General features: G+C 37.7%; 1 protein-coding gene across 1 annotated transcript; it reads left to right on the top strand.

Annotated features, from left to right (window-relative positions):
* Window positions 1–412: 412 nt before the first annotated feature.
* Window positions 413–17,103, top strand: Ttc5 (tetratricopeptide repeat domain 5). Its single transcript, XM_047540483.1, has 10 exons — window positions 413–500; window positions 3,889–4,021; window positions 5,646–5,857; window positions 6,426–6,576; window positions 7,334–7,425; window positions 8,988–9,044; window positions 9,780–9,926; window positions 10,094–10,308; window positions 13,582–13,726; window positions 15,550–17,103. Exons 1-10 carry the CDS (start codon window positions 450–452, stop codon window positions 15,667–15,669), a joined length of 1,323 nt encoding a protein of 440 aa, XP_047396439.1. The 5' UTR covers window positions 413–449; the 3' UTR covers window positions 15,670–17,103.
* The last annotated feature ends 92 nt before the right edge of the window (window positions 17,104–17,195 follow it).

Here is a 17,195-nt window from a genome sequence, read left to right as displayed (position 1 = left end):
CAAGTGTAGTAGATTTAGTAAGATAGTGCATTCCAAATGATGAAATCGCTCATATATTAGAAATTCTACGAAGTTTGCAAAAGATTCAGACGTTACCATTGTTCCACATTATCTTCAAAATTTCAAAGGGCAAAGGCATTTCACTGTCTTTTTAGAGTACTGTAATCTTGATACAAATAAGAAAATATGAAACAAAAATATACATGAAATTAATTTTAGGACATTTTGTTTCCAGAATTTGGAAAACGAAGTTTATGACTTAAAAAACGATTAAAGAGGTCTTTGAACCATTATAGGCAGGCATTTAGTTAAAGTTGGTTTGGAGCAATGCCCTTCAGGTGCAGGTTAGCCTCCAGAGCCCTAGATGTCGCTGTGGCTCCGCGATGGGCGTGTGTACGCGTCTCTGTGATTACAAACTTGAGGGCAGAGAAGCCTAGTGTGGTTGGGGAATGATGGCTGAGGAAGAGGAAGAAGCGAAGCACATCTTGCAGAAATTACAGGTGAGGCCAGAGATTAAAATCTGTATGTGCTTTTGTTACTCGGAAAGATGCAGGGAGTCCATTTTATGCAGTGCCTGCAAATTCCGTGGCACATACTCGGTGTTGCAAGCGTCTGTACGGTTACTATAACAACTCCCGAGTTGCAGCCGGCAGTGGCCAGGGAAGCTTCCCGGCCAGGAGAGGAACGCAGCCTGTGTGCTAGCACCCGGTGCTGCCGCCGTGACTGCGGAAGAGGAATTGTTCCTCACGACAGTACTACTGTACATTCTTAGGACGTGCTCCCGCCCCCCCCTCCCCCGCCCTCCATTCCTCCTTAACAGCGTATTCATGTGTATGGCAGGTCTGCATGAACCATTATCACGTGTTGTTTCATCCCTAGAAAGGCCGTTCCTTTTAACACCTTTCTGCTTTGAGGTTGTCAGCAATCACAGTAATGGTCTGCACTGCAAGTATCCTGGTTCCTTTCCTTAGGACTTAACGGTATGGAAATTTTTTTGACTGCTGTAGTCCCAGTTTGGGATCCATTGCAGACTGCTTCAGGCTTCATCTAGTCTACAGGTGCTTATTCTTTTGACTATTGTTCTTGGTAGCTAGGAATTACATAGTTGCTTGACTCTACCTTTCATTTAATTTTCTTTAAATCTCAGAAACTCAGCTGAAATGCAAACATTAGAGCTTATGGACAGACTTGCAACTTGCTTCAAGGCTTCTAAACCCCAAAGTTTTAAGCATTGGTGAGATTTGTTTCCTGAGCACGTTAACATAATAGCACTTGTAGAGTGTGGACTTTAATCTCACTTTCAGCTGATTTGGATTAACTTCATTTTGTTCCCAGCGTGATGACTGAAGTCAGAAATTCTCAATCCTGGCTCCATATTAGAAACATCATGTATATGTATTTGTGAATGTACAGAAAAAAAAAATCTGAAAGAGTATTCTAAACACTGGCTATCCCTGAGGCTATCTGAGGCTATTTGGAATGATTATAAGTTTTTTACCTTCTATTTTTGCATGCACCTATTTGAATTTTAACAAATTATAGGTATTGATATTGCATGAGAGAAAAATGTTCAGTCTAGTAAAACAAAACCTAACAATTTCTTGCATATTTGCTTTAGCAACTGAAAATAAACAGGAAGATCCTGTATTAAACTCCCTCCCAATTTGCAGCCATTCTGTTTGCAGGACAAAAGGAAATTGGATGAAATTTTTGCTGAGAACTTTTTTTGCCCTGGGTTCATTTATGGTAAACGCTCTCAGTGGCTTGGAAGAGGATACTTGGGGTATTTTGGGGGTGGGTGGGGTAAGTGCAGAAATGGAATAATGAAGTAGAGAAGAGGAAAAAGATTGGATAATGATGTTGCTATCCATGGGAATGGTGGTAAGCTTTGATTTTGTTGTTATAGATTTTTAGTGTAGAAGGAATGTATAAAATAATATTTTTCAAAGTGTGTTTCACAGACCACTGTCTTTATATATATTTGGGGTACTTGTTAAAAACATGGAATTTTGAGTTCTGCTTCACTATTAAAATCAATCTCTGCAGTCTGGGTCCTGGGAATAATAACAATAAAATTTGAAAAGCCACAACTGCAGAAGGTGCTAGTTCATGCTCTTTATTCTGGGTAGGATTTTAAATTAAATGTAACACATGTATTTGTTAGATACAGGTATGATGTATCAATTTAATCAATATACTTAATGAGAGCCTACCATGATCCAATCCCTGTTCTAATCAGGTGTAACTCAAAACAAAGTCCTTTCCATTATGGAATTTATTATATTCCAGTAGTAGAGACAGAAAATAGACAATAAATAGGCCACATAATTTCAAATGATAGGTACTATAAAGAAAAATAAAAGGGTGATTTAATAGAGGGGGAGATTATTTTGGTTTTGATAGGGAAAACTCTGAGAAGCTGGTGTTTGAACTGAACTCTAAAGAATGATAGGAATGACATGTGCAGAGATCTGAGCAAAGAGTGCCCCGGCATGGGGAAAAGCATGAATGAAGATCTCAAGGTGAATTGAGCTTGATGACTTTGAGAACTGAATGATGGCTAGTGTGACTTGAGTATTATAGGAGGGAGAGTGGTAGGAAGTGGAATTTTTGGCAGAGTGGATTTTGGGAGATCAGATCATACAATGTTGTAAGTCATGGTAAGGAGTTGGATTTTATTCTATCTGCAACTGAAAACTAGGGTTTGTGATATGATATACATTTTTAGAAGGTCATTCTGTCTACAATGAAGAGAATGGGGGAGAGTAAAAGCATGGTGATTAGTAAGACACTATTACAGTGGTACAGGCAAGTAATGAAACTGTTTTAGTCCAGGATGGTCATATCAGGATGGAGGCAGGTGGATGCATTTAGGATGTTCTTTGGTGGGAGTTGGTAAAACCCTATTGGATTGGTCTATATGTTTCTGCTGCTGTCCAGTTGCAGGAAAAAAATAGTGAAAAAGTTTCACAGGAAGATTCAGAGACATTTCAAAGAGGAAAGAGTACATTTACTTGCAAATAATGCCAGAGAGCCAGAAGATGACTTGACAAAAAACAAACAAATGGGGAAAACACAAACAAAACACAACAATCATTTAAAGAAACAAAACCTTACGACTGCATATGTAGCTCAATGGTAGAGCTGCTTGCTTAGAATGAGTGAGAGACCCTGATTTATCCCAAGTGCTGCAAAAGAAACAAAACCCTGCAAAAATACCAAGGTTACCAAGTTCACATTGAACTGTTTGTGGTGGAAAACAATGCCTTTCTCACATGTTTATTATATTCAGAAAGGTCATGTGTTTTCAGATATCAGCATGTGAAAAATTGGGGATAAAATTGTTTTTGTTAGGAAGTCCAATTAAATTTTCTTTTCTTTCTTTTTTTTTTTTTTTTTTTTTTGGCTTTGCTGGGGAGCAGATGTAGGGCCTCCCACTTGCTAGGCAAGTGCTTTGCCACTAAGCTTAAGAATTCCAGTTTTAAGGGTAAATTTGAAAGTTTTATTCTTTGGGGACCAGAACCAGATAGAATGATCTTGTTAACTTTGGTTTTTCTCAAGTTGCAAAGTGTTTGCCTCCTCCCAGCTGTGGTATGTGAAGTACTTAGATATTGGAAGCTCTGCTGGAGCTGGGAGAAAGTATTGTCTTTGTAGTGCAGGAACTGGCATAGGGAAACTTGGGACATTGAGAGTGGGCTCTGGATCCTGACTACTTTCCTCATGATTTGCAGCCTTTCAATAGACATGGCCACCTGCCTATTATGCCATTCCTAGGTGAGATGAGAGAATCAGTATTTCTAGGCCAAGAGCTAGTATGGCTGGTCATTTTCAAATTCCCATGTCCGATGCTTTCTCTGCACTTAATGGTGTTATTCTTCTGCCTTCTAGGAACTGGTGGATCAGCTCTATTCATTTCGAGATAGCTATTTTGAGACACATAGTGTTGAGGATGCTGGACGGAAGCAACAGGATGTGCGGGAGGAGATGGAGAAGACTGTGCAGCAGATGGAGGAAGTATTGGGTATGAGCTCTAAAGAACTTGCAGCCCCTTGCTCTTCACTGAAATGTGATAGAATTGTGTTCTCTTTCTGTAGACTGGTCTCTTGTTGGTGGCTACTATAGGATGGTAGAACAGATTGTCCCTTCTAAGGACCCCTTTGCAGGATAATAACCTTTCAGTCCCTAAGCTGCTTTTCCTAAGGCTTGATTATAAGAAACCTTGTTGCTTGAAGTATTGTGGTAATCTCCTTAATTGATCTTTCTGCTTTTAATTTATTTTACTTCCAGATCTATTTATATGCTGACCTTGGCCATGGTTATCTTTCTAAATCATTACTTCATTTATTTCATGCATTTAATCTTATTCTTTTGGCTAACTTTTTCTCCCCCAGTACTAGGAATTTAGCCTAGGTGCACTATTATACTGAACTATGATCCTCAACAGCCCCCCCCCCCCCCCGCTTTTTTTAAAATTTTGAACTACTAATTTGCCCAGGCCTTGAGTTTGTGATGCTCCTGCCTTAGCCTCTTGAGTAGCTGGGATTATAGGTGTGTACCACTATGCCTGGCTCCCTCTTGTCTACCTTTTTGCTCAAGTATCTAAAGATTCTTGCTATTGAATGTCTGAAATCTAACCCCCTTAACCTTGTAGTTAAGTCTCCATTGTCTCACTCTTTTTTCTAATTTCATCTCTGACTACTTGGTTTGTTTCATCCAGGTTGGAATACCCATGCTTGCATGAACATACCACATGTATTTTTGTTTATATGATTTTCTTACATGATGAGAAGAATCTCATCTTTCTTTTTTTATTTATTAGTTCTTTTAGTTATATATGACAGTAGAATCCATTTTGACATAATTATAAAAGCATGGAATATATCTGGTTTAAATTCAGTCTTCAATACTCCCCACCCCCAGTTCCCTTCCCTTTACTGATCTTTCTGCCATTTACCCACTGTTACTTTTTTTAAAATTCATTTTTATTGAAAACAAATGGGATACGTCTTGTTTCTCTGTTCGTACATGAAGCAGAGGCATACCATTTGTGTAATCATACATTTACCTAGGGTAATAGTTTTTGATTCATTCTGTTATTTTTTTTCTCCCCCCCACCCCTCCCACCCCTCTTATCCTTCTATATCCCTCCTTCCTCCATTCTTGCCCCCCTCCCCCCATTGTTACTTTTTAAAATTAATTTCTTGTGGATGTACATAATGATGAGATTCACTGTAGTATATTCATATATGTACATAAGAAGGTTCATTGCACTCTTTCCTTTTTACATACCCCCTTCCTTCCCTTCATTTTATCTTTTCTTCTCTTTACTTTTAAAAGCCTGTTCATTGAGTGTATACCCTGTGCTGCTTTTCATTGTTATTTTTATTTTCCATGTGTTAAGTTTTGTCTTTTCCACCAGATTGTAAAAGCCCATCTAGGGTAGAAATATTGGTTGCTTTGTTATCCAGTACCTAACATAGTGTTCTCCATATAATAGGTGTTCAGTAAATGGTTCACCGATAAAGATTTTCCTCAACCTTTTCCCTTCCTAGAGCTAGCATGCTGTTATTTCTTGACAGACAGTACCCTGGTCTTCCCACTGCTCAGGTTTTCAACTTTCCTTTATCTTTTTCCATTCCTCCTAGGTTCTGTCCAGGGCAAGGCACAGGCTCTAATGCTAACAGGGAAGGCACTGAATGTGACTCCTGACTATAGCCCTAAGGCTGAGGAGCTTCTGTCAAAGGCTGTGAAACTGGAACCTGAACTGGTGGAAGCCTGGAACCAGCTGGGTGAGGTCTACTGGAAGAAAGGGGATGTTGCAGCTGCCCACACCTGCTTCTCAGGAGCCCTCACCCATGTGAGCTGCCCACCATCCCCTCAGAAAACACAGATGGGAAGGATGGAATTCCTTTGGTTCTGTGAATTTCTCTAGGACTGTAATACCAGATCAGAGCCAAGTTTGAACTAGGAGAATGGAATTAGAAGGGAAGAAGAGCTGGATGAGGAAATCAGGGACAGGGAACTGGTGACAGAAAAAAGGTGATGGTACCAAGTTCAGAGGTAGATAAGAAGTGAAGAAAAGTAGGGCTGGGGTTGTGGCTCAGTGGTAGCACATGTGAGGCACTGGGTTCGATTCTCAGCACCACATAAAAGTATTCATCTACAACTCAAAAAAATTTAAAAAATTAAAAAAAATAAAAAGAAGTAAAGAAAAGCGAGCAACCAAGCTAATCCTTATTGTTAGGCATCCACGATGCAGATTGCAGCTAGAATAAAGATTAAAACATTAGATTTAGGAGAAGATTGAGGTCAGAATTTCCTCCTCTGGAAAGAGGGGGTAGAATCAGGAAGGTTGAGTATATATATATATATATATATATATATATTTTTTTTTTTTTTTTTTTTTTTTTTTTTTAAATTTGCAGTGCAAGAACAAAGTCTCCCTGCAAAATCTGTCAATGGTGCTTCGCCAGCTGCGAACAGACACAGGAGATGAACATTCTAACCATGTCATGGACAGTGTTCGGCAAGCTAAGCTGGCTGTGCAGATGGATGTCCTTGATGGCCGCTCCTGGTGTGAGTGCTCTCGAGATCTCCCAGGTTTCTAGAGTAGTGGTTCTCAGTCACGGCTACATACCAGAATCACCTGGAACCTATCTTGAATCTGACTCTGAGGTGAAACCAGGGCATCTTTGTTTTAAAAAAGCCCAAAAGGTATTTTGATGAACCACTATTCTTGGATTTCTTCTGTTTTTTTTTTTTGTATGGTGCTGCTATTGAACCCAGGACCTCATGCATGTTAGGTAAATGTTCTACCATTCAGTCTCCTGACTCCACTCTTGGATCTTTGGATTCAATGGAGGAAACAAATGCTTCCACATAAGCAAATAGGGCTTTTGTAAAGTTTTTTTTTTTTTTTTTTTGCGGTACTGGGGATTGAACTCACGGCCTTGTGAGGCAAGCACTCTACCAGCTGCGCTATCTCCCCAGCCCTGTAAAGTTTATTTAAATTTCTCTTCTAGGGGTGCAGGGGAGGATGTCCATGTTTATTATCCTGCAAGAATTTTGGACATACTAAATATATTGTCATCCTGGTTTGGGGTCTTTCATCTTCATTCCTTTTTTATTTAACAGGATCATGCTAAGTTGCTTAGTCTTAATAGGATGCTGAGGCTGGGTTTGAACTTGCGATCCTCTTACCTCAGCCTCCCTAGCTGCTGAGATTAAAGGCATCTGCCGTTGTGTCCACCAGAAATAGTCTTTCAGGGGTTAACAGACTAGATCATATCCTGGATTTGGGCTCTGAGATGATCCACTGCTGTTTCTGTTTCAGATATTCTGGGGAATGCATATCTTTCTCTATACTTCAATACTGGCCAGAACCCTAAGATCTCCCAACAAGCCCTCAGTGCCTATGCTCAAGCAGTAAGTACTTATAGTCACCCAGGTCAAGTACATAGAGGCAGCCACAGAAGGAAGAGCATCATTCAGTCTTTCTTATGGTTCTTTGGCAAGCAGCATATGAAGTGTTAGCTGGCTTCTCATGTGTGTGATTTTGTAAAACTGTGTCTGTACAAGTGACTTATTTCTTCTTATAATGTGAGTGTTAGGAGCTACTTGCAGTGTGATGCTTTGGAGTCAGATAGTTCCTAGAGCTATGTAGATATCTTAGAGGCATGTATAACCAAATCACAGAATCTCTCAACCTCTTTGTATTTTTTTAATGGGGAAAAAAAGACTATTAAAATAATGCTTACTAATTGTATATATTTATTTTAAAGAGAAAAGAAAAACTCTAACACTTAAGTACTACTCCCGAATTAACTATTAAGATAGTGTGGCTCTAGATTTCCCATGGGCTAGAAGAGAAAATAGTATGTAGTCTATTCTGCGTCATTACCTAGGAATTAATTCACTGGAGCACATTCTTTGCTTAGTCTTCCAGGCCATTTTTACATCAGCAGCCACTTGCATGGGGGTTTCCTTCAGGCTTTGGGTACCTGATTACTCATTATTAGGAGGTTCACATTGCCCTTCTAGCACTTTTTATTTAGCTCCCATATTCATCTTTCTCCTTTACTTTTATGCTTTCTTTGACATAGAAATCTGCTTTTAACTTATCATTATTTATTTTGCTCTGTGTGACAAAATAAAGAAAAACAGTTCCCTTATATTCATATGTGCAGTTCAAGGACTGTCCTTTTTTCAGTGAGGAAACTTTTAGGAGATTTATATTTTACTCTAATTTCTTAATTTTTTGCATGCTTACAGTTTAAAGAATAATATACTATACTTCAAAGTTTTATATTTGACTTCTGCCAATTGCTCTTAACTCTTTAATTTCTTCACCTAAACCTGCATTTTTAAACATATCTGAACTAATCATTTAAACAATTTTAATTCATGTTATTTGTGCTTTTGTAGTGTGGCAGGCAGTTAATAGAATTAAGAAAATGAACAGATCAGTTTCTTCCCGGCATATTTGCACTGTCCTTTGATTTCTAATTCAAAAATTCTATTTTAGAGAATCAGAATTTGACTTTCTATGTGTGCTTTAAGGGGTTTGGATGTAGGAACATGATTCTGCATGTATCTGGAGCCAGGCTCATGGGCAGAGGAAATGCATTAAGTCAATATCATTTCTGTGCTAGACTTTCCTCATTTATCCAGCACAGTACTACTAAAAAAAAAATTATTTTATCGGAATGCTTTCACATATTTCTTCTTATTCTATTGTATTATAGTACTATATGGATTAATTAAAACCATATTTGAAAGTTTCAAATATATAAACACTTTATATCCCTCAGGTTTGAGAGACTGAGGAACATATCATATAAGAAATTACAGTATCATAGTGTGGGTATAGGTAACATTTTGACAAGAAACTAAAACTGTTTTAGGGAGAAGAGGTCTATGATGTGGTGGGTAAGGCTATCCTTAAGATTGAGGCAGGATCCACTGATGATCTTTTTATCCCCTTATAGGAGAAGGTTGACAGGAAAGCTTCTAGCAATCCTGACCTGCATCTGAACAGGGCAACGGTAAGACCATGGGGCAGTAGTCATATGAAGGTCAAATAAAAAAGACATGTAGGTCTTGAAGATAACTGAGTATACATATGGACAGGGATCAGTACAAACTGTGAGAGGAAAGCCAAATTATTTCTAGGACTAGCTAGCTCAATTTGATTTCAGTGTCCCATGGAGTTGTTAGAGGGAAAGAAGGGGCTGGGAGGTAGGCAGGTGCATAGAAAATGGAGAGATGGTGTAGAAGATTTTGAAGTATTAAGAATAAATATACACATATCTGGGTCTTTGCTCTGTCATGTTCCTTCACCCCACATCTCAGGCTGTTTTCCTATTTGAGGGTATAGAGTTAAATTCAGAATAATCTTGTTTTTGTATATGTCCTTGCACCTGCTTTGAAAATAGGGGCAGTGGGACTTCTGTTTGTTCAAATTCTGTGTTTTAATGTTTATGTTTTGTATTTTAATGTTAATATGAAAATAAAAGAGTTTGCCATGTGTAAAAAAAAAGAGAATAAATATAAAACTATGCCACTTATTCAGAGTTTGTAAATTAGTTTCTTTGAAGTAATTTCATCTTCATTATTGCTATCACCTTGGCCAGGAAGAAGGGTGCTCATGGTAGGACAGAAAAATAACTGGAATGGAAAACAGTTTATTTTTCCAGACTCCTAACTCATTGTGGCATTACTCTCTCTGCATCATTTGGATATATTTATAATTGGGAAGTTTTGGACTACTTTTTGTACAGTTACATAAATATGAAGAGAGTTATGGGGAGGCCCTGGAGGGCTTTTCTCGGGCTGCAGCACTGGACCCTGCCTGGCCAGAGCCCCAGCAACGAGAGCAACAACTCCTGGAATTCCTTAATAGATTAACCATCCTCCTGGAAAGCAAGGTAAAGACATATAAAGGGCTGAAGACTACTCTTCTCTTCTTCTGTGGGTCAAAAAATAATAATAGACTTCGGTGGTAGTGACCTTATTGAAATAGGTGCGTGGGAGGGAAAGACTGAATGAACTCAAGAATAGTTTCCACTTTTTCCTATTTCCCCTTCCTTTTCAGGGAAAGCTGAAGGTCAAAAAACTACAGAGCATGCTGGGAAGCTTGCGTTCTGCTCACCTAGGTCCTTGTGGCGATGGACGCTATCAGTCAGCCTCTGGGCAGAAGGTGACCCTGCAGCTCAAGCCTCTGAGTGCACTGCAGCCTGGTGTGAACAGTGGTGCTGTGGTCCTGGGAAAAGTGGTGTTTAGCCTAACCACAGAGGAGAAAGTCCCCTTGTGAGTGTCTTTTGCCTTTCCTCTTTTTCTTTCTTTTGAACTAATTGCTCTCACTTCTTGTCCTTTCCCTGGCAGTTGAGGACATTGTTAATGGTCACAAATTAGTGACTTCTCATTCCCTTCTGTGACTGTCCTGCAAGCAAAAATCGTCTAGGTGATATCTAACAATCCCTTGATAGAGGCCTTTATAGATTCTGTCATGCCTGCTTTTCCTCCTGAGTTTGATGCTTTGTGGATTCCTATATTTATAACAAATTTGATAGGACATTATTTTTAATAAGATATGGAAACCTTGAAATTCTGCCCCCTTTGAGTTTTGATGATTTACAGAGTTGAAGGAGTACAAATTCTGTACTGTTTGGACTTAGATTTACTTAGGCAGTTCTGGAATGTGAACTTTGAGGTGGAATTTAAGACCTGATTATAGGGAGATTTTCTCAGATGTCATTCAACAAATATTTATTGAGCATATAGTGTATTTGTTGTGAGGAATGAGAAAAAAATTATAAAGGACTTAAGCTAATGAATAGCAATGAATTAAGAATAATTGTTTAGAAAAATTTAAATCTTAAAATGAGGGTTTAGTGAGTGCCATTACTCCTTGGTCCTTCATTCTCTTCATAATCCTTGGTTGCCTGGTCTCTTTGCTTTCTACTGAAATGGTATTTTCTTGGATCATCAGAGTCTTTCTAAGTATATGATCCAGTGGCTTCACTACATGATTCTGTAATGTGTGACTTATCTTTCACTGTTACCTTTCACATCCTTTCTGTTCCATCCAGTCTGAAACACAGTTCCCATTAAATTCCTGAGCATTCTCCATGGTGTTTTCTGCAAGTATGTGTGTTTGGTGAATTGAAGAACAAGAAGATTGTTGAGAAAAGTTTAGTTAAGTAGAGCACACATTAGAGCTGAGAAGAATGTAAAAGAGATAAAGATAAAGGGGTGTAGGTTTTAAGGAAACTTTGAGAATATATAAATGTTTTGCTCCTTCTTGGTTTCTCTTTTTCTACCCAACTTCTAAATGTTAGGTTCCTCAGGATTCCCATACCATGGGATACTTGCCTGTGTTGATTATTAATTGTCTGATGAAGTCTCTAGAAAGATTCTGAGGCTTTGACTGATTCATAGGAGAGTGTGCTTGATTGCAATGTTCCCTGTGAATTCTAGCATGCCATGTGCTGGCATGAGCACTGATTTGTCAGCATCTCATCTATAGTTCATCTTGCTTAGTGATGTCTTATGAACCCAAGCCTCTAGCTACCTCCTACATGCTCACATGAGGCCAACGTAGGCCTCATTTTTGTGTTTTGGACCCCTTTATCTAACTATTTCTGGGCTTCATTGAAACTTTCTAACTCAGAGTGTTCAAAATTTCTCATCTAATCATTCTTTTGAAACCTGCTTCTCCTCCTTGAATTCCCTGTTGGTGAATGGTACCATCTCTTTACTCAGTCACACAATTAAGACTTCTAAAAGTCATTCTTGACTTCTCTATTCTCCTATTTTGAAATAGTTACCAGGTCTTATGGATTTGCTGATTTTGTTCCTACTTCTGTGTTTCTAGTACCTTAATTCAGCCTGTTCTTCAAACACATTTCCCTGACTCTACTTTTCCTCCGGTGTTCCATAGAGCTTCCGGAGAATCCAGATGCAAATCTGACCATTGCCACTTTCTATTAAAATTATTTTACTGATATTCTGTAGCTTTCAGAATAAAGTTTGAACTCTCTAGCTTAGTTTAGGATTTTCTTTTTCTTTTTCATTATCTTTGTCCCTTTCCCACATGTACCTTTCATGTTAACTGCAGCACTGTTTTGTAAATTTCAGAACAGCTGTTTTCATGCCTCTGTACTTTACACACAATTATTCTGCTGAATAATCCTACAGCTTCTTCTTGATATAGCTAACTTCCCTCTAACATTTTATTCTAAAAATTTTCAAACGACAGCAAAGTTGAAAGAATTTTACATTAAATATCTGTGTATGCAACTACCTATGTTGTACCATTAATGTTTTACTATCAGTTTATGACATATCTATTTATCCTATGATTTACCCATTGATCCAGAGTAAATTATAAGAATCATTGTACTTTCCTGTAAATGCTTCAGCATACAATCTTTAACTGAGTTCAGTATTTGTTTGCATTATTTTCCATTTATGTAAAATTGACCTACAATGAAATACACAAATCTAAATGTATAATTGCTGAGTTTTGAAAAATGCATGCTTCTTGATAATCCAAATCCCTGTCAAGGTGGAGATCATGACTACCACCCCAGGAAGTTCTCTCATTCTCCTTCCAAGTCAGTCTTGCTCCCTCTCTTAGATGGTTTTCTTCCTATTGAAGATTAATTTTCCTGTTTTTTTTTTTTTTTTAAATACTGGGGATTGAACCTAGGATGCTTTACCATAAGTCACACACTCTGTCCTTTTTGTTTTTTATTTTGAGACAGAGTCTGACTAAATTGCTTAGGGTTTTACTAAGTTGCTATGGTTGGTCTCAAACTTGTGATTGTCCTACCTCAGCCCTCCTGAGTGACTGGAGTTATAGGTGTGTACCATTGCACCCAGCTATTTTTCTGTTTTAACCCACTTAATTTTTTATCCTGTGAGATTAATCATTTTGAAGATTACTTCCTGATTTTCAGTTTTGATTTAGAAATTTTTGGACCCACAGTCCACCCTGTGGTTTCACTGAATTTAGCACAAGGGAAAAGCTGAGTATTCATCACACTGTACTTTTAAGTGTTTTTTTTTTTTTTTTGCTGTGCTGGGGATGGAACCCAGGGTCTTGCACCAGGTCATTAATAGCTGGATTGGTATCTTACTGCCAAATATAATGCTAGACACTTGTATAATATTGAGTGAAAATTGATGGAATTGAAGTAGACTGACAGTGATGTTTAGAAGGTTTGGTTAAGAGTGTGATAATTAAATTGATAGGCTAGGAATAATGTTTTAGTTGCATTGTTTTGAGCTAGTTCATCATTAATATTTGTTGGATGATTTCAGAGTGCCTGTGTCCTAAGTTCTTAGCAAAGTGGTAGATTGTTGAGGCATATGTGCATTTTGTTGCTATATAATGTCTAAGACAAATGAGGACTCAGAAGTACATAGTGCATGATGGTTAGTGAGATGATGATTAGTGAGTGAGTTAGTGAGAAAGTATTTGTTTATTTTGCTAATATTTAAAAACCACTGTTTCTGCTCTTCCCTGTCTACATACCTTTTTTTTTTTCTCCTTTCCTAACCCATCTTAACCTGCAGTACATTTGGCCTGGTAGATTCAGATGGACCTTGCTATGCAGTGATGGTGTATAATATGGTGCAGAGCTGGGGAGTGCTCATTGGGGACTCCGTAGCCATCCCTGAGCCTAACCTTCGGCTTCACCAAATTCAGCACAAAGGAAAGGTGAGTAGTAGCTAGGATTCTCTTGCAACTCATAGACTCTGAAAGTGGAATTGAGCTTATCTGTTTTTTTAAAAATGAACATAAAAGTGATGCATGCATGTATAAGTATATGTGGGTATGCTAAGTATTTATGTGTGTATGCTCTGTTTCCATTTGTATAGAAAAGGGAAACTATGGTAAACAAAAAGAAACTAAAAATGGACTGAAATATTATCATGGAGATTTACTATTGCCAATAGTTTGTACATAGCTCCAGTCCTTTTCCTTTTCAGAAATATATGCACACATTGTACTTTTAAATCTATGGGATATTATATGCCAATGTTTGTGAACATTTTCCTTGTTTTTACATATTCCACTACATTGTTTTGAATTGACTCATAGGAGTAGTGATGATGGTGGTTGTTAACATTTATTGAACAATTAACTGAGGGCTAAACGCTAAGAGTATTATTCCCTACCTTGCCTGATCTGATTCTTTACACAAACCTTACAAGAAGTAGGCATTTAACCCTGTTTTCACCATTTAGGCAGCAAATTATAGTATGTTGACCAAAACTGGATTACCACTTGTTGTATGGCCTGTGAGCTAGGAATGGTTTCTGTATTATTAAATGTTAAAAAGGAAAAAAGTGTATTTTTTGATACATGAAAATGACAGGAAATTCAAGTGTTAGTGTCCATAAAGCTTTATTGGAACATAGCCACACTCACTTGTTTGCAACCCAGTGCCAGAGGTGAATTATTCTGCAGCAGACCACATAACCCACAAGCCTAAAATTTTTACTGCCTAACCCTTTAACAGAGTTTTGTGATCCCAGATCTAGATTATTTCCAGTTTTTCCCAAATGTAAAAATAGTGAACATTTTAATATTTTTGCCCATATCTATGATTATTTTCTTATATGAATTTTTAATGTAGATTCTGGGTATAAAGGGTATATAGAATTCAAAGGTTTTTCATACATATTGCCAAATTATTCTTTGGAAGGTTGTACCAGTAAGTTGTTAACTACCAGTATTGGATATAGGTGTTTCCCTGTAGTTTCTTTTCAACACTGAGTACTGTTTTAATTTAGTTTCTTGATTATTTGCAATTTTGAATATTTTATTATATATTTATTGAGTATTTATGTTTCTTTTATAAATTGCCTTTTGTTGTTGTTGCTTACACATATTCCTCTTAGGACTTTTTAAAAAATTGATTTGTGAGAACTCTTTATTTTACTTTGAATTAAAAGAGCTGACTTTATACTGCCAGTGGAGTAATACTTTTTGGATGAGGATCTTTTAGCAACATGTTTTACAACTTAAAATACATTTAAACAGGGAAAGTGAGCTAGTATCTTTTCTGTTATTAGGACAACGTTGACATTCTTTACTTGGTCTGTTCCTTCCACTTGATATAAAAGGGAGGAGTCACTCTAATTTTTACTTGGCAGATTAGTTTAGGGCTTTACAGACACTTGGGCTAACAGTTAAAGAGTTTCCAGTGACTCTGGTTGGCTACTGTATGTATCTGGTTACCTGTCAGAAGATGCTGGTGAAGGACTGACTCTGAGCTGGTGGCATTCTTCTGTTAGGCAGCGCAAGGAATTTGACATTCTTGTGATTACACTACTGGTGCACTACCTGCCCAGAGTTTCCTTCTGAGGATTGGAACTTTGGAAAAATCACATCTACTTTGTTAGCTGTTGTTTCTAATGAAAGATTTGGTGAGGGATGTATACATAGAAAGAGTGGGAGAAAAAGTTGTGGGTGGTATAACCCTGTGTTGGAGTTTTTTCTACCTTAGGATCTAATGAACCTTGTCTGTCTTCTAGGACTATTCCTTTTCCAGTATTCGTGTGGAGACTCCCCTTCTGCTGGTGGTGAATGGAAAGCCTCAGGGCTCCAGCAGCCAGGCTGCTGCCACAGTGGCCTCACGACCACAATGTGAATGACCTCGCCTGACTTGCATGCTGAAGAGGGAGTGGAGGCCAGGAGATATGCTCAAGGCACTCAGCCACTAGACTGGCCACATCCAATGACTCGAGGAGTTTGGGGAGGGAATATTTTAAATGAAGACTTTCCTTTCTCCTGTCCCGTAAGATATTTTGTCTCCTTTTTTTTCTCCCATCACGTTCCAGCTCTTTTCAGGGCTACATAGTCCCATGGTATATCTCTCCTGCCTCTTTGACTGCTGTTTTAAGCAAAGAGCTTAGAATTGTCAGAAGTATTGGGATCTTGACAGAGTCCCCAAGCTTCCTATTTTTGTCTCTGTCCTGAGTCTAATATGTATATATCAGTTCAGTATTTATTGCTAAGGGGAGGGGTGCTTAACTTTTTAATGGCTTGATTTTTGAGCATTTTTTTAAGATTTAAGTTCTTCCCCTAATTTGGGGCTGGAACAGAATTAAACTTGTTTGGAAAAAAAAAAAAATGCCACCTAGTTTGATTTGCTTTATTCTCTCCAGACTTGAATTCTTGCATTTAATATCTATTGGAATAATATTGTCTATTTGGTTTTTATATAAAATAGTTTATTTCTCTCCCAGTTAGAAGAATTCTGGCAATAGACAACCCAGTAATGAAAGCTCCAGAAAGTTGCTTGGAGACTAGTTTCATTCCATTTTCCCATTCTATCATCCCTAGGTGTGGTCTTCATTATGGTCCAAAGTGGCAGAGCAATATGGTTCTAATAGTGTTTCCTAGGCTGAAAGAACAGAAAAAGCTATATATTTCATTTCTTTAGATTCTAGTGATATATTTTATAAGTTTCTCTTAATATCCTTGTGGAAAAATGAGGAATTTGAGAATTAATAACCAGTTGAATGGCTATAAGACATTAATGCTTACAGATGTATTTTGGAAGACTTCTAGTGATATAACTCAGGTCTTTGTCCTTGGTACAGTCCTGTTCAACTCTTGTTCAGTGACTTGAGTATCATTTAAATTTGTAAAGAATGTAAAATACAGAGGATTTTTTAGTGAATAGGTTACAAAAATAAGTGTCCATCTCAAAAAGTTATAAAAGCCAAATCTAACAAGATAAATTTTTTTATTGGCGCATTATACAATATGGAATTCAATATGCTATTGTCATACATGTGCATAATGTAATTTGATCAATCTTATTCTCTAAAACCTCCCTTTCTCCTCCCCTTCTCCCTCTGCCTGATCCCCTTGCTCTGTTCTAGTAGTCTCCCTTCTGTTATTTTTTTTAAATTAGTGCATTATAATTATATATAAAGGTGGGATTCATAGTGGTACGTTTGTATATGGATATAGCATAATTGGATTTCATTCCCCAGTACTTCCCCATGCCCTTTTCTCTTCCCTCTGTTTTGATTCTCTTTCTATACTCTATTAGTCTCCCTTGTGAGATTCCTTTTTTTTTTCCTCTCTAGCTTCCACCTCAGCAAAAATATTAGTCCCCTTGACTTTCTGAGTTTGGTTTATTTCAGTTAGCACAATGTTCTCCAGTTAC

This window comes from Sciurus carolinensis, chromosome 2, assembly GCF_902686445.1.
Source record: "Sciurus carolinensis chromosome 2, mSciCar1.2, whole genome shotgun sequence".
NCBI lineage: Eukaryota > Metazoa > Chordata > Mammalia > Rodentia > Sciuridae > Sciurus > Sciurus carolinensis.
Note: the sequence above shows the minus strand (reverse complement) of the source record. Positions and strands in the feature narration are given on the sequence as shown.